Source organism: Gorilla gorilla, chromosome 13 (genome assembly GCF_029281585.2).
Source record: "Gorilla gorilla gorilla isolate KB3781 chromosome 13, NHGRI_mGorGor1-v2.1_pri, whole genome shotgun sequence".
NCBI lineage: Eukaryota > Metazoa > Chordata > Mammalia > Primates > Hominidae > Gorilla > Gorilla gorilla.
This window is the reverse complement of record NC_073237.2, coordinates 30489438-30512660: the sequence shown is the minus strand read 5'-3', so window position 1 is coordinate 30512660 and position 23223 is coordinate 30489438. Positions and strand designations below refer to the sequence as shown.

The following is a 23223-nucleotide window of genomic DNA, read 5'->3' as shown; positions in this document are numbered from 1 at the left end:
CAATTCCATGCACTTTTGTTTTAAGGAAATCTTTCCGGCCAGGCGCAGTGGCTCATGCCTGTAATCCCAGCACTTTGGGAGGCCGAGGCGGGCAGATCACGAGGTCAGGAGATTGAGACCATCCTGGCTAACACAGTGAAACCCCGTCTCTACTAAAAATACAAAAAAATTAGCCGGGCGTGGTGGTGGGCTCCTGTAGTCCCAGCTACTCCGGAGGCTGAGGCACGAGATTGGTGTGAACCCGGAAGGCGGAGCTTGCAGTAAACCGAGATAGTGCCACTGCACTCCAGCCTGGGCGACAGAGCAAGACTCCGTCTCAAAAAAAAAAAAAAGGAAATCTTTCCGAATCATTTTTGAAGAATTTAGAAACTTGATTGAAAAGCTTATTCCAACTATGATCTGACACTCAAGACTGTCAGATCTAGGTTGCTGTTAATTTTGTCATGAGAATGTAAAATACTAAAATCTCTAAGTGAAAAATTTGCATACTAGTGCTTGTTATAAAGGATAATGCAAAAATAAACTTGGGAACTTTGCATTATGAATTTTATTTTTATATCTACATAAGCATGAGGGAAAGAACTGTATTTTCAGATAATTAAATCCAGAAGAGTTACAAATTTTCATTCGTCCCAAAGATTTTGTCTGGGTATTTCTTCCTTAGCTGTCGTCTTGCAGACACCATCGAAGCATAGATGATGCAGCCCCAGGAGATTAAAACGATGGCAAGCAGCAACTAAACCAAAAATCGCAAAGGAGGTGTGAAATCTACCTGATATTTCCCCTCGCCCCCGTCAGGTTACCGTTGCCATTGCTAAGGTGGGAATTAAAGTAACAAAGTCGAATAAATGGGGTTCCAGTGGCGGGTACACCCAGCAGCCCTTACGTAAGAAGCGGAAGATCGTATCCTCCAGGAAGAGGCGGAGTCGAGGTGAGGGAGTGAAATGCTTAATTCAGGAATGGATTTTGGAGTTTCTGGGTGCTGAAGAAATAGGGCCTTTCCGTCTGCGGGCCCAGTGAGTCGACACGGTGGGGGCCCGCGATCCCCGGGACTTACCACTGAATAAATCCAGTCCAGCGTGCGACGACTTACTGGCTTCATGGTAAGGAGGCGGCAGCAGTCCGCGGGAGCTGGCGGGAGCTGGCGGGAGCTGCGGGCCTTACAGTAACCTCCCAGGCGGTGGCTGCCCGGCGCCAGCAGCCATCTTTTAGCCGGGCACGAGCGCCCGCCCACTCGCTTCGTGCAGCGCTGTCGCTGGCCTCTTCCGCCCGGAGTTGGGGGGCGGTATCACGTGATCGGGGGCCTTGCCCGCCTTTTAGAGAGGGGAATAAACGAGAAAATGTTAAAAATTGCTTTTTTTTTTTTTTTGCCAACTAGAGAGATAGGAGATAGGCGTACCTCCACTGGTTTTCTTTCTAGTTGCAATGCAGTAGTAATGCAGGATAAGGTGCTGTCGTGTCCATTTAAAAGTTTATTTGAAAAACAATCCACGTTTTAAATATTACGTCTGGCTCTAAAGCTGGAAGAATTAACGCTTTCTCCCCCGCTCCCTCCCCCACGCCTCCCCGCATCTGATGCCACACGATTTAGATGGACGTTCGCCTGTTCATCTTTGACGTAAAAATACCACCCACTCTTTTATATGTGACAAATCGTTGTGGGAACCCCTGTAAATCGAGCCATTCTTCAGAAACGTATAGCGTAATGTATATCTCTAAGAAGAAATACGTGGGACGCGTTACCCGCCATAATGTATCAGTCAAGCAACAAGTGTTTGTTGAGCGTGTCTGATGTTCTTGAACTGCCGCGCGTGAAATACTAAGCCCCGAGCACGGCAGTTGGGTGGGCGAGCGTACCAGGTTCAGCTCTAGAATGTTTGGGGCGCTCACATTTGAGGCCTGAGGAGTAGAATCTGGCAACGGGCCGCTTAGGCTCTAGACGTTCTTTATACCTCGCAGTTATCTTAAAAGAGTTTTAGTCTAGATTTCAGGGAGTGGGAAGGGGAAGAGCGGAGAAAAACGTGGTCTGTTTAGGGAGGAGTCCAGGCCCTGTTTTGTTAGGTTGTCCTGTTTCTCCCCAGCCCGGAGGGGATCCCTCTCTGAAGACTTTATAGGATACTGGTTGGGCTCTGGTTTGGGATCCCGTTGGACTCCTGGTGTTGCTTCCGGGAGGCGTACAACAGGAGGTGAGAGACTTCAAGTCGGTCTAACAATTCCCCTATCTAGACACTAGAGATAATTTCCTAAGTTTCCGCAGAGTTTGGTGAGGTTGAAACGACATCGAACTAGTTCTCGTGTTTTCCGGGTAAGTTAGAGGCGAACATTCAGTCAGTGTCCCCAGTGGCTGAGTACCAGTAACAAGATGGGGAGGGTCGCGCTGCCCTCCTCCCGGGTCTGGAGCGGCGGGGGAAGGGCCGCATTTGGGCCGGTGCGCTGAGCCCCGCCCCCGAGGCCGGCGTCCATCTGCTGCGCATGCGTGGCGAAGGCGGGTGTTGTGTTTTGATGCGCGGGAGCTGGGGGGTGGGTCTCGCTCTCTGCCCTGCTTCCGAGCTGCCATTGGTGATGAGCCCTTTGCGTCACAGGGGTCGCAGCCGCCGCTGGGGTCTCCGCTGTCTCGCGAGGAGGGTGAAGCGCCCCCGCCTGCTCCCGCTTCGGAGGGTAGGCGGAGAAGTCGCCGGGTACGCCTTCGCGGATCCTGCCGTCACCGACCTAGCTTTCTGGGCTGCCGGGAGCTCGCGGCGAGCGCCCCAGCCAGGCCTGCGCCCGCATCCTCCGAGGTGAGTGAGATTCGGAACAACGGGACGCGGGGGTCGGAAGGGCCGTGCGAGCTGGCGCTCCCGCCTGGAGCGGCACCTCGGCACCCGAGGGTTGTGGTCATGGCCTGCGGGGCTGTCCGGGCCTCGGCGGGCCAGGGCCAGGGCCCCCGAGCGGCTCCTGCGCGCACCTGTGGATTGGTGCGGGCAGGCGAGGGTTGCTCTTCCCACAAGCGCTCCCGAGGGGCGCGAGCCTGGCCGTGTACTGGAAAGAGCTTGGTCTCAGGGAAAAGCAAAAAGCAATGAGACTGAATCGTGGCGTCACCACTTACAGGATATGTGACCTTGCCTAGGTCCCTTAAGTCCCTGAGCCTGTCTGTAAAATGGGAATAACAATATTTAAGTTCGTTGTGGTTATGTAATGCTCATGGTGCTTATCTTAGTCTAGTGGCAGTTCTGAACCAAAGTAAACGACTATCACCGTGGCTTTGGGACTTGGGACTTGTCTGTGTTGTGTTAAACATTCTGAGCAGAAATTGCCCGTGACTTGTTCATCCATCCAGTTACTGCAGCTTTCCTCATGGGTTGCTGATTGTAGGCTGGAAGGGGGCAGTGCTGAGATGAGCCACATAGTGATTTAAGAGGAAAACGGAGTAGACCTTTTGATAGGTAATTTTCAAGATTATTTAAGATAAATTAAGAAACAGCTGCCCAAGATTTAAGTTAATAGTGGTGAGAGCTTTCTGGGTTTTGTCCATGAAATGCAAAGAAAGCTATACAATCAGCTAAAATCAATCATACTTGTCTGGAATGAGTGGTTTTAGAGGCGAACGGTTCCCAGCCAATTCTTTTTGCTGGAATTGGATTAAATTTGATAGGATCTGGATAAATTTGATAGGATCTACTGAGATCCTATGACTTTTGTATCTTCTTTTGGAGTTGATTAAATGCAGTTCAGAGAGGTACAGTGATTTCTTTAAGGTGGCAAGAGGTAGGAACCAGTTTATTTTTAATACTTGGGTGATCTTTCTATTTCATCTACTCGTGAACCCTTTTTAGTCACTTTGCCTAGAAATATTAAGTATAATAATTATATTAAGTATGATGATTATTTTGTTGTTATAAACTATCCTCTGTCTGGACTCATATAATCGGTTATGGGTGATGAGCTACCGAAATTCACTTCGCGTTCACGTAACATAGAGAACATTGTTGAGTTCTTACTGTGCACCAAGCACTGTGCTAAGGGTTTTTATGAAATATGTCCCGTCACACAACCACCTTTTCAATTCCATTTTAGAATTGAGAAAACGTGAGATTTTGAGAAAAAACTTCCTCCAGGTTACACACCTACTAAGTGGTGGCGATTCTCAGCCTTGGCTCTGCAGCAGAATTAACATCACTCCCGCAAATGTAATCAGCAGATGATTAAATTTTATATACAGTGTATGCCATAGATGACTTTTGATTTTTATTGATTTATTTTTTTTTTTGAGACGGAGTCTTGCTCTTTCGCCCAGGCTGGAGTGCAGTGGCGCAGTCTCGGCTCACTGCAAGCTCCGCCTGCCAGGTTCACGCCATTCCCCTGCCTCAGTCTCCCGAGTAGCTGGGACTACAGGCGCTCGTCTCTACGCCCGGCTAATTTTTTGTATTTTTAGTAGAGACGGGGTTTCACCGTGTTAGCCAGGATGGTCTCGATCTCCTGACCTTGTGATCCGCTCACCTCGGCCTCCCAAAGTGCTGGGATTACAGGCATGAGCCACCACGCCCGGCCATAGATGACTTTTGTAGTAAGTCTAACTTTAATTCTACAGAGCAGTTATACTTCGTTTATATCATTGCGCAGTTTTTCAAATATCCAGTCTCCTGAAATATAGATTCGAGCTTCCTGATTCTTTATCTCCCCCATCCATTTTCCCTAGATGTGTGTCCATATTAATTATCTGAAATTTCCCCGAATTGTTATTATCCTTGTTAAAGCCAGATTTGAGGATTTTTCGGGAAAGGGAAGTTTTGGCTTAATCAGTTTATACTAAAGATGGTGAACTTCATTTAGGATTTGGGAGACAGTTTAGGAAGTGTGACTGGAAGAACTGATTGTCTCCTGTGAGGAAATGTCCTAATTCCTAGAGTGCTAGGATGGAAAACCCGTAACACAGGCTTCTTACAGAACCTGAAACACTGTGTTTTTCATCGGGTCTACCTTTGCTACTTAAATTCAGAACGTCTCTTGCAGATCAGCCACTCTTTTGTGTGTGTGTGTGTGTGTGTGTGTGTTTGTGTGTGAGGTAGAGTTTCGCTCTTGTTGCCCAGGTTGGAGTGCAGTGGCGTAATCTCGGCTCACTGCAACCTCCGCCTCCCGGGGGTTCAAGCGATTCTCCTGCTTCAGCCTCCTGAGTAGCTGGGATTCCAGGCATGCGCCACCACGCCCGGCGAATTTTTGTATTTTTAATAGAGACGGGGTTTCTCCATGTTGGTCAGGCTGGTCTCGAACTCCCGACCTCAGGTGATCTGCCCGCCTCAGCCTCCCAAAGTGTTGAGATTACAGGCGTGAGCCACCGCGCCCGGCCAGCAAATCAACCACTCTTAATCTGTATCTAGTCATCCCAGTTTTTATGCCTTAATTTGTATTTTTAAACAGCTTTGTTAAGATTACATTCCGGGCTGGGCGCGGTGGCTTACGCCTGTAATCCCAGCACTTTGGGAGGCCGAGACGGGCGGATCTCAAGGTCAGGAGATCGAGACCATCCTGGCTAACACGATGAAACCCCGTCTCTACTAAAAATACAGAAAAAAAAAAAAAAAAAAAAAAAAAAAAGGCCGAGCGTGGTGGCGGGCGCCTGTAATCCCAGCTACTACTGGGAAGGCTGAGGCAGGAGAATGGTGTGAACCCGGGAGGCGGAGCTTGCAGTGAGCCACGATCGCGCCACTGCACTCCAGCCTGGGCGACAGAGCAAGACTCTGTCTCAAAAAAATAAAATAAAAGATTACATTCCATCCATAAAGTTCACCCGTTTAAAGTTTGTAAGTCAATGATTTTTTAGTATATTTACAGAGTTGTACAACCATCACAATAATTAATTGTAGAACATTTTCATCACCCCAGAAATAAACCTCTTTACTGCCCCAGCAGCAGCCACCAGCCTCATTTCATCTCTCTAGATTTGCCTATTCTGGACATTTCATATAAAAGGTATCATACAATATGTGGGTTCTTGTGAATTTTTTTTTTCATTCATTTAGCATAATAAAAAGTTTCATCCATGTTACAACATGGTACCAGTACTTTGTTCCTTTTTATTGCCAAATAAAATTCCATAGTATGGATAGACCACATTTTATTAATCTGTTAATCAATTGATGGGTATTTGAGTTTCTCCTTTTGAGGTATTATGACTAAAGTTGCTGTGAATATTCATATACAGTTTTTTTGTGTGGACAAGTTTTCGTTTCCCTTGGGTATATCTAGGTGTGTAATTGCCGGGTCATATGTTCGACTTCATTTGCGTTTTAAAAAACATTTTAATTTAGTATTTAGTGATGATTTTGAGGAGCTAATTACTTATTTGATGATCTACATGCATTCCAATTGTTTGATGTTTCTTTTTCTTTTTTAAAATAGAGACTGGATCTCGCTTTGTTGCCTAGGCTGTCTCAAATTCCTGGCCTCAAGGGTCTCCTGCCTTGGCTTCCCAAAGTGATGGGATTACAGGCATGAGCCACCGTGCCCCGCCTCTTTGATGTTTCTGATGAAGACTGTTTGTTTGTTTGTTTGTTTTGAAACAGGGTCTCATTCTGTCGCCCAGGCTGGAGTGAGGTGGTGCAATTATGGCTCACTGCAGCCTGGACCTCCCAGGCTCAGTTAATCCTCCTGCCTCAGCCTCCTGAGTAGCTGGGACTACAGGTGTGCCCATCATGCCCGGCTAAGATTATTCTTTTCAGCTAATGATTCCTGTGTAGAAATACAAGAATGAATTCTAATTTATTATTATTTTTTAACCTGTTATGGAGGACATTACCAGTCATTCATTCACCTTTTACTGTCAAAGTGGTTAACAGGCTTATAAAACTAGAGAAGGGAAGGGTAAGGTTTCATTTTTTAAAAAAATCATACTTTGTTGAGATTTTATTTTATTTGAACTTCAAGTTTACTACCTAATAATTCCCTTTAATAAATTCATTTTCAGCTGTAATTTTTATGTGAACTGGAAGTGTTCAGAAAACACTAAAATTGTATTTCAGAGAACTAAGTGAAGATAAAATGTATTAACTTGGAATTCACGGGTCTTTTTTCCAAGTCCAGTAATCCCTTCATTATATAGAGGAGAAAACTAAAGTCTAGAGTAATGTGGTTTTCTTCCCATTAACTAGAGCTAGTTCTAGGTGAAGCCTGGTCTTCAGTCCAGATCTTTTGATAACCTCTTTGATTCCCTCCCAACTTTTCTCTGTTCCTTCCCTCTACCACACACACAGTCTCTGAACTGAAAGGTTTTTATTTTTATGTGTGTGTTTCTTTAAATTTCTTGAGTAGGCAGATTAAAAAATGTTAAAAGTAGAGGGAAATGCTGAGAAGGTTGTGCAGTATTAGGGTTTTAGACTGTGAACAAAAAAGCAGTATTATGTATTTATAATCCTGCTTTTCCAGACCTTCCAGGACAGTGATTTTTTTTGCATTTTCAGTCCAGTAAATAGAAGACTAGACATACCTGGACCTCTGAAGAAACGCATATTTAGCATTAATTGATTCTCTATTAAGTTATGGTTCTGAGAAAGCCAAGATGCCCTAAAGTGAGCAGGTTTAATATGAAAGCTATGGTGGAATACTTGTATTTCAGTCATGAGTTTTTGTTGTGGGTTTTGTTTATTGGTTTTTCTTATAGTTTGTTAAGGCCAATGAGTCTGTTTAGAAAATTACAGTTCTGTTATTTGATTAACTTGACCCCAGTTGACTAGTGATGGAACCTCCTGTGATAAAGGAGGTGGAGGAAGATGAATATTAGGCCCTGGGAAACCAAGGGCCTAGTAGTTTTTTGTTGTTGTTTGTTTATTTGTTTTGAGACAGAGTTTCACTCTTGTCACCCACTGCAATGGTGCAGTCTCAGCTCACTGCAACCTCTGCCTCCTGGGTTCAGGCGATTCTCCTGTCTCAGCCTCCCAAGTAGTTGGGATTACAGGTGACTGCCACCATGCCTGGCTAATTTTTGTATTCTTAGTAGAGACAAAGTTTCACAACGTTGGCCAGGCTGGTCTTGAACTCCTGACCTCAGGTGATCTGCCTGCCTTGGCCTCCCAAAGTGCTGGATTACAGGCATGAGCCACCGCGCCTGACTCCCCAATAGTCAATATACTCAAAATGGTTAGTATAAAATGCAGCTTTGGAGTTTATGAGATAAAGCCAAAACGCGTATTAGATTTCAGCTCTAGCAAAGTTTTGAGCCAATGTAAACTGATAAAACAAACTAATCTTTAATATTCTAGTCATCCTTATGGGAAAGGATAATAGGGAAGGGGACCAAAAACATGATTTCAAGATATTCTGTGGCCTGACTTTTGGATTAAAGAAAAAAGCTAAAGGAAGGCTTATTAGGAATGCTGAATGGAATGAGTGATTAACTGAATATAATAGTGTAGTAATGATAACAGCTGACATTTACTCAGCACCTACTGTGAGCCAGGCACTGCCTCTTGGCTGCTTTTTCATTTATTATTTAATCTTCACTAAAAGTTTCCTCTCCCTTTTTAAAATTAGCTTTCTAAGGTTGAAAAAAGAATCTTTCACTAAAAATCATAGGATTGGTTTAAACAGGTGAACTTTCTGGTATGTAAGTTATGTCACCAAAGTTGTTTTAGAAAAGTACATACAAAATATCACAGATAAATCAGTAGTCTGTATTGTTAGTGGCCTATGTATATGAAAGGTATAAAGCCATGCATAGAAATAACATCAACTGAGGAGTGTGGTGTTTTTGTTTTTTGTTTTCTAGAGAGTGATAGGAGGGGAAGATAAGGGGCATAACATACGTGGTGGATACATGGGTATTTGGTACTTTTTTTTATATGTCAGATATTTCTCAAATTATTTTTAAAAAGAATAATAGAATGTTACATAATATTTGAGAGCTTTACTATGTACCAGGTGCCTTTTCTAAGGGCTTTTTACATCTTCACAAACCCTGTGAGGCAGATTCTGTTATCACTGACCTGCAGATGAAATTAAAGCACAGAGATACTAACTGGCACATAATCACGCTGGTAGTGTGGAACCAGGATTCAGTCTTAGGAAATCTGACTTCAGAGCTTATGCTTTAAGCACTATATTACTATGCTACAGTGCCCCTTTATAAAATAAAACAAAAGTAATGGGTCACTTAAGTATTTTCACCAAAATATGTTTCAAGGTCTTTATTTGCATTTTTGTTGAGACTATTTAGTCATTCCTCTATTATCAGGTTACTGATATATTTCTTTCCCTTTTACAGATAATGGCATCAGCTGCTAAGGAATTTAAAATGGACAACTTTTCACCTAAAGCTGGCACTAGCAAATTGCAACAGACAGTACCAGCTGATGCATCTCCTGATTCTAAGTGTCCTATATGCTTGGATAGATTTGATAATGTGTCTTACTTAGATCGCTGCTTACATAAGTTCTGTTTTCGCTGTGTACAGGAGTGGTCAAAAAACAAAGCTGAATGCCCACTATGTAAACAGCCCTTTGATTCTATTTTCCATTCTGTGAGGGCAGAAGATGACTTCAAGGAGTATGTCCTAAGGCCTTCGTATAATGGTTCTTTTGTCACCCCTGATCGACGATTTCGCTACCGTACAACTCTGACAAGGGAACGAAATGCTTCTGTTTATTCACCTAGTGGTCCTGTGAACAGAAGAACAACAACTCCGCCAGATAGTGGAGTACTGTTTGAAGGGTTAGGCATTTCAACAAGACCTAGAGATGTTGAAATTCCTCAATTTATGAGACAGATTGCAGTAAGGAGGCCAACTACGGCAGATGAAAGATCTTTGCGGAAAATTCAAGAACAAGATATTATTAATTTTAGACGAACTCTTTATCGTGCTGGTGCTCGAGTTAGAAATATTGAAGATGGTGGCCGCTACAGGGATATTTCAGCTGAATTTTTCCGTAGAAATCCAGCTTGCCTTCACAGATTAGTCCCCTGGTTAAAACGTGAACTTACAGTTCTTTTTGGAGCTCATGGATCTTTAGTGAATATTGTCCAGCATATTATCATGAGTAATGTTACTCGCTATGACTTGGAGAGTCAGGCATTTGTGTCTGATTTAAGACCATTTTTACTTAATCGAACTGAGCATTTTATACATGAATTTATCAGTTTTGCCCGATCTCCTTTTAACATGGCAGCCTTTGACCAGCATGCCAATTATGATTGCCCTGCTCCTTCATACGAAGAAGGCAGCCATTCTGATTCTTCAGTCATAACAATATCTCCAGATGAGGCTGAGACCCAAGAGCTGGATATTAATGTAGCCACTGTTAGTCAGGCACCATGGGATGATGAAACTCCAGGACCATCTTACTCAAGCTCAGAGCAGGTACACGTTACTATGTCTTCTCTTTTAAATACTTCTGACAGTTCAGATGAAGAACTTGTCACAGGAGGAGCCACGTCTCAGATACAAGGAGTACAAACCAATGACGACCTAAATAATGACAGTGATGATTCTTCAGATAATTGTGTCATTGTTGGGTTTGTTAAACCACTAGCTGAGAGGACCCCAGAACTTGTTGAACTGTCCTCTGATTCTGAGGACTTAGGTTCTTATGAGAAAATGGAGACAGTGAAGACACAAGAACAGGAGCAATCTTACAGTTCTGGTGATAGCGATGTTAGTAGATGCTCATCTCCACACTCTGTCCTTGGAAAGGATGAACAAATAAATAAAGGTCATTGTGATACTAGTACAAGAATCAAATCAAAGAAGGAAGAGAAACGATCTACATCATTGTCATCTCCCAGAAACCTGAACTCATCTGTAAGAGGAGACAGAGTATATTCTCCATATAACCATAGACACAGAAAGAGGGGAAGATCAAGAAGTTCAGATTCACGTTCTCAGAGTAGAAGTGGGCATGATCAGAAGAATCATAGAAAGCATCATGGGAAGAAAAGAATGAAAAGTAAACGATCCAGAAGCAGGGAAAGTAGCAGACCTAGAGGGAGAAGAGACAAAAAGAGATCAAGAACTAGAGATAGCAGTTGGTCCAGAAGAAGCCAAACTCTGTCTCTAAGTAGTGAAAGCACAAGCAGATCAAGGTCTCGTAGCAGTGATCATGGTAAAAGAAGATCACGGAGCAGAAATAGAGATCGTTATTATTTAAGAAATAATTATGGAAGCAGATACAAATGGGAGTATACTTATTACAGTAGAAACAAGGACAGGGATGGGTACGAATCATCTTACAGGAGGAGGACTCTGTCCAGAGCTCATTATTCTAGACAGTCTTCAAGTCCAGAATTTAGAGTTCAGTCCTTTTCTGAAAGAACAAATGCTAGGAAAAAAAATAATCACAGTGAGAGGAAGTATTACTACTATGAAAGGCACAGATCAAGGAGCCTGTCTAGTAACAGATCAAGGACTGCATCTACCGGGACTGACCGGGTGAGAAATGAAAAGCCTGGAGGGAAACGAAAATACAAAACACGGCATTTGGAGGGTACTAACGAAGTGGCTCAGCCATCTCGTGAATTTGCTTCTAAAGCAAAGGACAGTCATTACCAAAAATCTTCATCAAAATTGGATGGAAACTACAAAAATGAGAGTGATACCTTTTCAGACAGCCGATCATCAGACAGAGAGACAAAACACAAAAGGAGAAAAAGGAAGACCCGGAGCCTAAGTGTAGAGATAGTTTATGAAGGAAAAGCTACTGATACAACTAAACACCATAAAAAGAAAAAGAAGAAACATAAGAAGAAGCATAAGAAACACCATGGAGATAATGCTTCACGTTCCCCAGTTGTAATTACCATTGACAGTGACAGTGATAAGGATTCTGAAGTAAAGGAGGATACAGAATGTGACAATAGTGGTCCTCAAGACCCTCTACAAAATGAGTTTTTGGCTCCTTCCTTGGAACCATTTGAAACTAAAGATGTAGTTACAATAGAAGCTGAATTTGGTGTGCTGGACAAGGAATGTGATATTGCCACACTTACTAACAACTTGAATAATGCCAACAAAACTGTAGATAATATTCCACCTCTGGCAGCTTCAGTTGAACAAACTCTCGATGTAAGAGAAGAGAGCACCTTTGTTTCTGATTTGGAGAACCAGCCCAGTAACATTGTGTCTATTCAAACTGAGCCATCAAGGCAGTTGCCATCGCCACGGACATCATTAATGTCAGTATGTCTTGGTAGAGACTGTGATATGTCTTAAAACTGCCAAAGCATTTCATTGAGAATTATGATGTTATAAAAAGGAAAAAGGAAGAATGTCATCTACTGCAGTCTATTTAAAGATGACATTTGGTGAAAACTCTCTTCCTCCTTACAATATTGTAAGTGATTTTTTTTTTGGTGTTAATTTGTAAAAATCATTATTTGTTCAAAATGTATGTCCCACCCTCAAAGATATGCACTTTTAAGTGAAGAAAATGATACTGCTAGCAGCTTATTTAAAACTTGGGGTCCTTTTTAAATAAGAAAAATTATATAAATTTTAGAAGTTATTTCATAAAGCCATACGGTATTGACATATTTTTAAGGTAGTCAATGAGTATTTTTGAATTTTTTTTTTTGAGAGTTATTCTGGAAATGTGTTATAAGCTAGGAGAATCCCTTTGGACAGTCTTTATTTTTCTTCTTAAAAATTTATATGATTCAAAACCATTTCTTCAGGTTAAATTGAGGCATTTTAATCTGCACAGTTTATCTTCTGCCAAAATAAAAATTTACTATTTCCTTTATATACTTGTTTATCTGGACTGCCAGTAAAACAAATGTGTATTCAACAAAAGAAAAAAAATAAAACAGTAACACTTTAAAACAAGAATCAGACATTTTCCTATGCAGTATTTTTTTTTAAAGTTTATTTTAGTAAAGTTAAAATCTTGAAAGTAGCTAAGGGCATAATTATGTCAAATACTGAACTTCAGGTGAACAAATACTTTATAGTTTTAATTATTTTCTTTGATTTTGAGGAGTATCTTATTTGCTTTCTATCATCAGTAAAAACAGCATTTAACTTGCTAAATAAACATGAAAAACCCTTGTCATACTTCTTTTACATTGGTAGTTCTTTTATATAAAGTGGTTATGTTTTATCTTGTTTTAGGGATGATAAAATTACATCTATGCTGATGTAGGATTGCCACTGAACGGTGGAGCTTGAGTTAAATCTTAATTCAGCCTTCAGTTTGCCTTTCCCTTGCTACCGTATTCATTCTTTATTCAGTAGAAATTGCAGTGCCTACTATGTGGCAGGTTCTGCACTAAGTTTTGGGGGTTTTTTTTTTGTTTGTTTTTTTGGTTTTTTTTTTTTGAGTTGGAGTCTGGCTCTGTTGCCTAGGCTGGAGTTCAGTGGTACAGTCTCACTTCACCACAACCTCTGCCTCCCGGGTTCAAGCGATTCTCCTGCCTCAGCCTCCGGAGTAGCTGGGACTACAGGCACGCGCCACCATGCCTGGTTAATTTTTGTGTTTTTAGTGGAGGCGGGGTTTCACTATGTTGGCCAGACTGGTCTCAAACCCCTGACCGTGATCTGCCCGCCTCAGCCTCCCAAAGTGCTGGGATTACAGGCATGAGCCACTGCACCTGGCGGTTCTGTTTTATCAATAGAGCAAAGCAGTTATGCTCCCTGCCTTCATGGTGCTTATGGACTGTTAAGACAAATATTTATGTAAGTATAACATTATAAACTATCATACGTTCTCTGAGGAGAAAGTATAATTCCCTTACAAGTGAATGGGGATCTAATCATGATTGGATGTAATAGTTGAATCCAGAAAACAAGCCAGCATTAACGGGGGAGGAATTGCTGTTGGCAAAGGATCCAAAGGCAGATGAAGAGCCTAGCATATTCCAAGAACTAAAAGCAGGATTAGACAAAGGACAGGGTGGGAACAGTCTTGGTAGGCCATGTTTAGAATCCGTTATTCTAAGGACAGTAGAAAATTGTTTAAGAAGAATCTAAAATTGATGTTGGCAATTTTTAAGCTCAGACATTGAGAAATTGTGGGAAGACTATAGTTGATCAAGAAATACACATTAAATTTGAAATTACTTTGTAGTTAACAATGTAATTTTTCTTAAGTATTAAAAACAACACTATTCCACATAGTAATTTCACATCATGTTTTCCGTTAAACATTTAATGAAAACAATACATGGCACATCATCCTTTTGGGTGTTCAAGCCAAAAATTGCCAAGTCTTGATTCATCCCTGTCCTTCAGCCCCCCTCATTCAGCTGCCAAATCCTTGGCACTAATGATTTTTATGATATTTCTATTGTGTCTATACCATTCACATCCGATCTGGGTAGCCAAGATCTTTCATCTGTGCTACCATAATGGGTCAGCCTGCATTCATTGTTGGTCTGCACCCGCTCCTTTCCCCCATCCATTTGTGATGCAGCACTGAAAAGATTTTTTTTTTCTCTTGAGACAGTCTCACTCTGTCGCCCAGGCTGGAGTACAGTGGCACAGTCTTGGCTCACTGCAACGCAACCTCCACCTCCTGGGTTCAAGTGATTATCCTATCCCAGCCTCCCCAGTAGCTGGGATTACAGGTGCCCACCACCACGCCCGGCTAGTTTTTGTATTTTTAGTAGAGATGGGGGTCTCACCGTGTTGGCCAGGCTGGTCTCGAACTCCTGACCTCAGGTGATCTGCCTGCTTCTGCCTCCCAAAGTGCTGGGATTACAGGCATGAGCCACCGTGCCCTGCCGATCTTTTTAAATTTTCATTTCATCTGCTTAAAATCCTTCAGTAGCTTCCTATTTTCTTAGGATATTAAAAGCAGACAAAAAATCCAACAGCATAATATGGTTTATAAATTTCTGCCTAATTAGGCTCTGGCCCATCTTCAGCATTTCTGTCACTTCATTTGGGCTCATGCCACGCTAGGCTGCTCCAGGGCTATGGAGGTGCTGCTCCGGACTACATGAGAGCTTTCATTCGTGGCAGTTTCTGCTGGAAGCTGAACTCCACCCTGGCTAAACTAGATTTCTGTTAAAAGCGTGCCCTCTTCCCACCTCCCCAAAACTGCTTCAAACAACTCCAGGCTCCTTCAGACCACTCATCACAATTAGCAGTTGATTACTAAATGCCTTATCTCCCACTAGTCTGAAAGTTCTGTGAAGCTATGTATCAGTGTACTGCTAGACTCTTTAACTACTTGACAACCAACATGCTTAAAACACTGGGTGAATGAATGGGACCTGGAGAATTTGAAAATGGGCTAAGGCCTGCTTTCAAGAAGCTCCACTATCTATAAACTTTTAGAATAATAGTATATTCTTTTAATATGTTCATCTGAATTCAGTGTCCATGCCATTTTATTTTACCTCAGGTTCTCAGTGTAGTGACTTGTCATTTAATCTGTGTAAGAAATGTAACTAAACCATTCATGCTTCCTTACTCATGATCATGATCCTGAGGTTCACAACATGAAAATTTGTTACTACTTTTTACCTCCTACTCCAAGTAGTGGAGTTCAATCTTCCCCAATTTCTAGGCTAGCCAATCTAAAAGGCCTCACTAACTCATCCAGTCTGTAGTAAAGATGGGCAGTGTGTACAAAGGGGTTTACAGGAGGCAAGCTGACAACCCACACTGGCTGGGAATTCTTCCCTTGTGAAGAATAATTGCAGTCCCCTGCCAGTGCAGGATGTAGACATGCTGAGCAAGCCAGTAGCACATCTCTGGATGCAGAAAAATTTTTGGAAGGTGCTTTGGGGTGCTGGAACCCAAGTGTGATCTGGTTTAGGCTGTTGCCACTCCCAGCATTCTCACCAACAGGGGCAAGGAATGGGAAGTGGAGAGGGAGGAGTTTCCCTGTGTCAAAACCCTTGATTTCCTCAGCATTCAGTGTGGATGCACCTTTAGAAGAGTATAGAGTTTAGAGGGGTATAAAATAAAAAGGATATGCTTTGTTTTTGTTTTGAAACTTAAAATGGGAGGGAGAGAGGAACCTTTTTTGGAAGAGAGCCCCTTGAGAAGGAAAGGTTGACTAATGAAACAAAGTTCCTGAATGAGAAAGATGGTCCAGAGCACAGAGAAATGAAATTAGCAATGGACAAGCAAAGGCAAGTCTCACTATAAAATGGCAGGAGGTAAAATTAGACAAAAAAGCATTTGTGGGTAGATGCATTAAGATGAGGTAATACATGCCCTAAAGCCTCTCCTTGCTCTATGAAGTAGGAAGAATGCCATCTTCTGAGAAGGTTGGATCATGAGGAGGAGTGGAAAAAATGCCCCTTGAAAGGCACAGAGAGAGGGTTAAGAATTGCTGATTAGTGTTGAGGCCTCACCTGAGATGGGATATTTGAATTTGTGGGACACTGATTTGTGACTTCTTTTTGTCTCACCAGCATTCAACATTGGAAGTAGAAGCAGAAACTAATGTTGGACCTATAGTATTCATTTAGTATTTGTACTGAGCAAATGAATAAATGGGTGGATTTATGATTGGATGTTCTGGGTGTGAGCAGTAAAAGGACAAAGGGGCAAGGGAATTGAGGGATAGAGTGGCGAGAGTAGCGGAATTCATGCATTCTGTTACCTAGGCTGAGTAGGGAGGGAAGTGAAGCTATGACATGGCCAATATACTTGGAGAACAGGGAGAGTATCAAGGGATTCATTTTCCAATGGGGTTCCAGTAGGTACAAGGGCAGGAGTAAGAAGACAAAATATATATATTAGAGAGTGCCTAATTGTAGGCATTGTTGGAAGTAGGTGACTGAAATTGAAACGGGTGAAGCTGAAGGTGACTGGAATTGAGAATAATGATCTGCGAGGCTGTAGGTATATCCTCAACAAGAAAGGCATTCTGTGATGGCAGGAGATACAGGATGGAGAAGAAAATAGTTGTACTGTGATTATATCTTCCTTTAAACTATATTTGTCTTCCTCCACAGCAGCTGGCATGCAGAGAAAATTTAAAATGTGCTGAATAAATGATTGTTTCCTCATTCTTGGTTTTTAGTCAGAACCTGAATCAGTTATTAGAAAACTGTGGGATATGGCCATTTTAAAAAATACAGTAGGATTAGTTGTTACAATGTCATGAAAATCGGTAAGTTCTTTCCTATTTTACCTGCAAAGATATTGGGCGATGGTAAATAACATTGGATCTGTCCTTGAAGAAAGCAAGAGGCAAGGAAATGGAGTTCAAATTAGGCTAAGCTCTGAGGCCAAATTCCTACCTGTAGAATCTGTAACTGTGGTTGCTCTAGAACATTGGGTAATAAGGGGGCAAAGTTAGGCATCTTCTACAATTTGCTTGGAGTAGGCTGGTTCCAGCTTATCTGCATGACTGTTTGTACTGTAAATAGGTAAATAGTTCTCTCCTGGACAAGGGGATATCCCTTTGCTTTTCTATTTGTAAAACTCATTTATTCATCAGGCATTGAGTACATAGAGTCCAAGAGTATTCTAAATGCTAGGGATATAAGGATGAATAGGATGGAACTAACAAGAATCTTAAAAAAGGTAGGAATGGAACAATTAGATTTGTTCTTAAGAAACAACTAGTAGTAATGTAGAAGAAGGTTTTGAGTAGGGAAAGCCTCAGAAAAAGACTGTTTAAGAAGGTCTTGTCTTGATGCAGTGGTTCATGCCTGCAATCCCAGCACTTTGGGAGGCCGAGGCAGGAGGATTGCTTGAATCCAGGAGTTTGAAGCGGCAGTAGCCATGATCACGCCACTGCACTCCAGCCTGGGTGAAAACCTGTCTCACACACAAAAAAAAGAAAAAAAAAAAAAGCTCTGACAAGTAGCTCAAACCAGATATCAGAAGGGCCTGTACAAGAACAGGGACAATAAGGATCCAGAGAAGGGGCTAGATTGGAGATTTCTGAGGTACATGAGACAATATTTGGGTACAATTTAAATGGAGATGGGCTGTGAAGGAGAGGGAAAAGTCTGGAATGACCAGACCTTTTTTTTTTTTTTTTTCAATATGAGAGTTGGATGCATGGTGATACCAATATCCACAGTGAGAAATAGGAATAGGAATAGGAATAGTCTGGGGAGGAAAATTAGTTGTTTGAAACGAAGCAGCCTGGAGTTGTGCTATAGTAGCTGCTAGCCATATGTTGATATCAAGCACTTAAAATGTGGCTGGTAAAACCTAGGAGTTGAACTTTAAATTTTATTTGGTTTTAATTAATTTAAATAGCCACATGAGGCTAGTGGCTACCACATTCTTTATTTTTAATTTATTCTTTATTTTTAACTTATTTATTCTTTTTAGTTGGGTTATGTTTCTAATCCACTCTTTTTTTTTTTTTAATGTTGTAAAGGTATACAACATTCCCACCATCACAGATGAAATAGAAGATACTCATCAGGAGGAAAATTTCCAGTGGGCATCTGAAAATTGGAGTGTGAATCTTGGAGGCAAGATTGGGGCTAGAGAAATGATTTAGGAGTTGCTGTGAAACAGAGTAGTACTGAGGCTGTGGGAGGATGAGATACTCCAGAGAGAGGAGATAGAGCAAGAGAAGCAGACGTAAGTGAGAATTCTAGGGAACATAATATGAAAAGTTGGCTGGCAACAGAAAAGAAGCTTTCAAAAGAGGCCAAGAAGTGTTTCCCATAGTCCCACATACTTTCTTTGCCTCTTCAATTTTATGTTGTGTCTCCTGTATCTAATACAGTGCCCTCGTCACTACGGAACATAGACTTTTTGAGAGGTTAATCTTATTTTTAGGTTCTTGGGAGCACCTCACTCTTACCTTCATGTGATGATTATGTTAGAAACCGTTGCTGTGGTGGAGCAGGTTAGGCTGCCTCCAAGGAAATCTAATAGGATTTTTAGAATATAGGACTGGGAAGTACCATCTTTAGATTCTACTCTATCAGTCACTCTCCTTTGCTTTCCTTCATGTCCAGTTATGATTTTCCAGATAATGTTTTAATCACTCTCCTTGCAATACCTCCAACTCACTTGCCCTTCTTTCTTTCATCATTTACCTACTTTAGGAGTTGGGAAACTTTTCCTCTAGGGCCATACACAGGCTGTGTCACATAATCTTTGTTTTTTTCTACATTTTTTTTCAAATTGAGGTGGAGCTTTGCTTTGTTGCCCAGCATGGTCTCAAACTCCTGGGTTCAAGCAGTCCTCCCACCTTGGCCTCCCAAAGTGCTGGGATTACAGGTGTGAGCCACCATGCCTGGCCTACAACACTTTCTAAATGTTAAAACAATTTTTAGCTTTTGGTCTGTACAAAAACAAGACACGCGCCAGATTTGGAATGCAAGCTGTAGTTGGCTAACAGTTTACCTAGCAAGATCTCAGTCTGGATGAACCCAGCTCTTCAGTTCTGCGTACGTGCATGCTGCTAAGTATCGTGAAGGAAATCAGTAACTGGTAACCGTGCAGATTGGTGTACATCAGCTTCATAAGCTGTACAACATTAGAGGGCAAGTTTTTGTAGTATTCTTGCTCATTGTATTTGGCATAATGGCTTTTTTACACCTTTTTCTCCTCAACCCTATTTCTCTCTACCACCTATATATTTTAGAGATAGGACTGAGTGACTGGCTGGGCAGTTATGATCAGCACAGGCTCAAACAGAAACCCTGCCTGTTTACCAAAACCAGTATCTGCGTCATATTAGTTCTTAGAGATACTGCCTGCCAAGACTGTCTTGACTGGCATTCTTGTATGTCTTCAGTCAGCTTGTAGGTCGGCTGATCTAAGCCTTCACCTGGGGTTACTGGGCTCTATGTGGTTTCTCATCCTCCAGCACGTTGGCCTGAGCTTGTTTACGTGATCTGACCAACTCATCTAATATAAGCAGCCCCATTACTCCTTATTCCTTTTTCTACTTTATTTCTCCTCATAGCACTTATTACTACATAACATCTACTTTTCTGTCTGTCTCCCTCACTAGAATGTGGTAAGCTCTAAAGCCATATTCTCCACTTTAGTCATGGTAATACCATTCTCCCAGTTGCTCAAACCAGATACCTGGAATTTATCCTCGATTTTTCTCATTCCTTTCCTCTGCCAGCCACTCAATCCTGTCTCTAAAATATATCTCAATTAACTTCTTACACTCTCTACCACAATGTCCTTATCTATGCCGCTCAGCATCTCTTACTTGAGTCACCTCCCAACTGATCTCATTCTGGCTAGGAGCCAGAGAGGTTTTTAAAAAGTGTAATCAGATTATGCTATTCCTTGATTAAAACCCTGCAGTATGGCTGGGTGCAGTGGCTCACACCTGTAATCTCAGCACTTTGGGAGGCGGAGACCATCCTGGCTAACACGGTGAAACTCTGTTTCTACTAAAAATACAAAAACAAAATTAGCCTGGCATGGTGGTGGGTGCGGGAGAATGGCGTGAACCCGGGAGGCAGAGCTTGCAGTGAGCCTAGATGGCACTACTGCACTCCAGCCTGGGTGACAGAGCAAGACTCCATCTCAAAAAAATTAAATAAACAACAACAACAATAACAGAAAACCCTGCAGTATGTTCTCACTGCACTTCATTCCTTGCATTAAAGATGCTGCTGTTTCAGCTCCACTTGCAATACCATTTACTCCTTGCTCACAGAGTTCCAGCTACAAGCATCTTGCATCTTTCACTTTTTTTTTTTAAACTCTTCTGTGCATTCTGTCTCCCTGTATGGAATACCCCTTTACCTGCTTTTTTTTTTTTTTTTTTTTTTTTTTTTTTTTTGAGACGGGGTCTGGCTCTGTTGCCCAGACTGGAGGGCAATGGCGTGATCTCATGATCTCGGTTCACTGCAACCCCTGTCTCCCAGGTTTAAGCAGTTCTCCTGCCTCAGCCTCCCGAGTAGCTGGGACTACAGGTGTGTGCCACCGCACCCAATTTTTTGTATTTTTAGTAGGGATGGGGTTTCACCATGTTGGCCAGGCTGGTCTCAAACTCCTGACTGCAAATGATCCACCCGCCTTGGCCTCCCAAAGTGCCGGGATTACATGTATGAGCCACTGTGCCCGGCTTACCTGCTTTTTTTTTGAATAGCTAATTCCTTCTTCTTCTTCAGGATTCAGCTGAAATGTGACCTCCTCAGAAAGGTATTCCCTTACCACTGTATTGAAATAGTTTTCTCCATGTCACTTCACATTTGGCAGTTACTATTTGTGTTTTTACATCTTTATTGTGTCTTCTTCCTCCTTCATTCAGACTCTAAGCTCTTGACAGAGACTCTTTTCCACTTATCTCCATGTATCTAGTGTTTTTCACAGTACCTGACGTACAGTAGATATTCTGTAAATGTGTTGAGTAAATTAATGCCCAGGTGAGGAGATGGTCTAAGACTGAGATTTTTTTTTAATTTTTAATTTTTAATTTTAAGTTATGGGGTACATCTGCAGGATGTGCAGGTTTGTTACATAGGTAAATGTGTGCCATGGTGGTTTGCTGCACCTATCAACCCATCACCTAGGTATTAGGTGATAAGATATCACCTAATCCTTCTGTGACACTCCCCTTCTTTCCTGGCCTTGGTCAATTTTTACCTATGAATCTGTCAAATGATTCCATTTCTGGAACTTCATTTCTTTCAGATATAATCTATACTATAATTGTTGATGTTTTCTAAATCTGTTGTTATTCAGGAATACATTATTTCCCACTAGTAGCATAGAAGGAGGCATGTCTTTACCTTTTTAAAGGAATTTTGGATCTGATTTCTTTTTCTCAGCTAAAACCCAAATCGAGGTATTGGAAGAGTAGCTTGCATGAGATAATAATTATAAACATAGGCAAAACATAAGGGTATAAAGAACGTGAAGGCACTGGAGGGCAATCAAAAAGCAGAAACTGGAGGGAATTAGACCCTTGAAAGATGGAGATGACACTGTATGAGAACAGTTTCTTTGGCGTTTCATCTGAGGGTCATCCCCTGTCCATAGGGAGACTAGAATGCAAGCAGAGAGCCACAGACATTGTGTCAGAAGATGGACCCTGGGGCTGCCCGAGTGACTGCATTTTGAGGGAGAAATTTCAGAAAGTAGACACAGAAAACAAGCCCTAAAATTTTTGTATAACTTTCACTCAAATCTTTACCTGACCCTGAAATGTACATGTGCAGGGAAGATTCCAAAAAGCCCATGTAAGCAATAGCTGGAAAGCTAAAAGGGCTCAATAGATACATTTCAGCCACCACCACAAGGAATATAGAACTTGGAGGTTGAATCCCACCAACTTAGATGGGCTGAGAAACATGTAGGACTTTTCACTGGAACATGCAGGGCCACAGCTTACTGTGGAAGACTATGACTCAGGACTAAGGACTTACCTTGCAAGAAGGGCAAAATTTGAAACAGACCTACCACAGTGTGTAAACAATGCCTTTGTAAGTTTAAAGTAATTCATTGGTAATTCAGTGGAATGCTAGAACAAAAAGTAATACTCTTGAGAGTAAAATAATAGAATCCAGAGATTCTATAATACATCTATAGCATCCAGTATAAAAAAAATACTAGACATGTGAATGAACCCATAGTCAAGAGAAAAAGCCATCACCAAAACAGGTTCCGAGATGGAATTCACAGACAAGGGCTTTAAAGACACTATTAGAAATATGTGTATGAACTTAAAGGAAAAGATGGTTTAATGAATGAACAGATAGTGGTTCTCAGCTGAGACATGAGAAGTAGAAAAAAGAAACAATGGAAATCCTGGAACTACACACACACAAAAAAAAAACCTAAAATGAAAAAGTTACTGGAAGCCTTAACAAATTGGAGAAGACAGAAGTGAGATAACATTAGTTGGAAACCAGTGTTTACCAGAGGCAATGAATAGCACCAGAAATAGCAAACAGCATGGAAAAACAAAAACTAATTTTTTTCTTATTTTACTTAAAAGACAACAAGCTATAACAAGGTTTATAACATTGTATTATTGTAGTATGTATTTTATAACATATAGAAGTACAGTTTCAGACAATGATAGCAAAAAGGATGGGGTGGAATTACATGGTTGTGATGATCTTACATTTTACTTAATGTGGTACAATATTAGTTCTAAATAGATTGAGATAAGTTGAGGATACATATTATAATCCTTAGTGCAACCACTAAATACACACACACACACGTATAAAATAATATGTAGAGTGTATACAAATATATATGTATATGTGTGTATGGAGAGAGAACTATAGCTAAAAGAATACAAAGAGTTATAGCTAAAAGAGGTTAAAGTTATATTTGATTAACGTATATCCAAGGAGTCCATTTTACTGGATGACACAGCAAAACCCTGTCTCTTAAAAAAAATAAAA

General features: G+C 41.5%; 2 protein-coding genes across 4 annotated transcripts; one reads left to right on the top strand and one right to left on the bottom strand.

The window, feature by feature from the left end:
- Positions 1-529: 529 nt before the first annotated feature.
- On the bottom strand, positions 530-2493 carry SMIM27 (small integral membrane protein 27). Its single transcript, XM_031014457.3, has 3 exons — positions 1400-2493; positions 1058-1313; positions 530-736 (listed from the first exon to the last, which is right to left on the bottom strand). Exons 2-3 carry the CDS (start codon positions 1100-1102, stop codon positions 614-616), a joined length of 168 nt encoding a protein of 55 aa, XP_030870317.1. The 5' UTR covers positions 1103-1313; positions 1400-2493; the 3' UTR covers positions 530-613.
- TOPORS (TOP1 binding arginine/serine rich protein, E3 ubiquitin ligase) lies at positions 732-23223 on the top strand. Of its 3 annotated transcripts, XR_010130171.1 has the most exons (4): positions 732-1103; positions 2583-2777; positions 9233-12293; positions 18258-23223. XR_010130171.1 is itself a non-coding variant. In XM_031014456.3 (3 exons), exons 1-3 carry the CDS (start codon positions 1101-1103, stop codon positions 12170-12172), a joined length of 3138 nt encoding a protein of 1045 aa, XP_030870316.2. In that variant the 5' UTR covers positions 732-1100; the 3' UTR covers positions 12173-13012. The 3 variants fall into 3 exon arrangements, 2 of the variants coding, with proteins under 2 accessions (XP_030870316.2, XP_055207693.1); XM_031014456.3 differs by lacking the exon at positions 18258-23223 and having other exon boundaries at positions 9233-13012; XM_055351718.2 differs by lacking the exons at positions 2583-2777; positions 18258-23223 and having other exon boundaries at positions 759-1103; positions 9233-13012.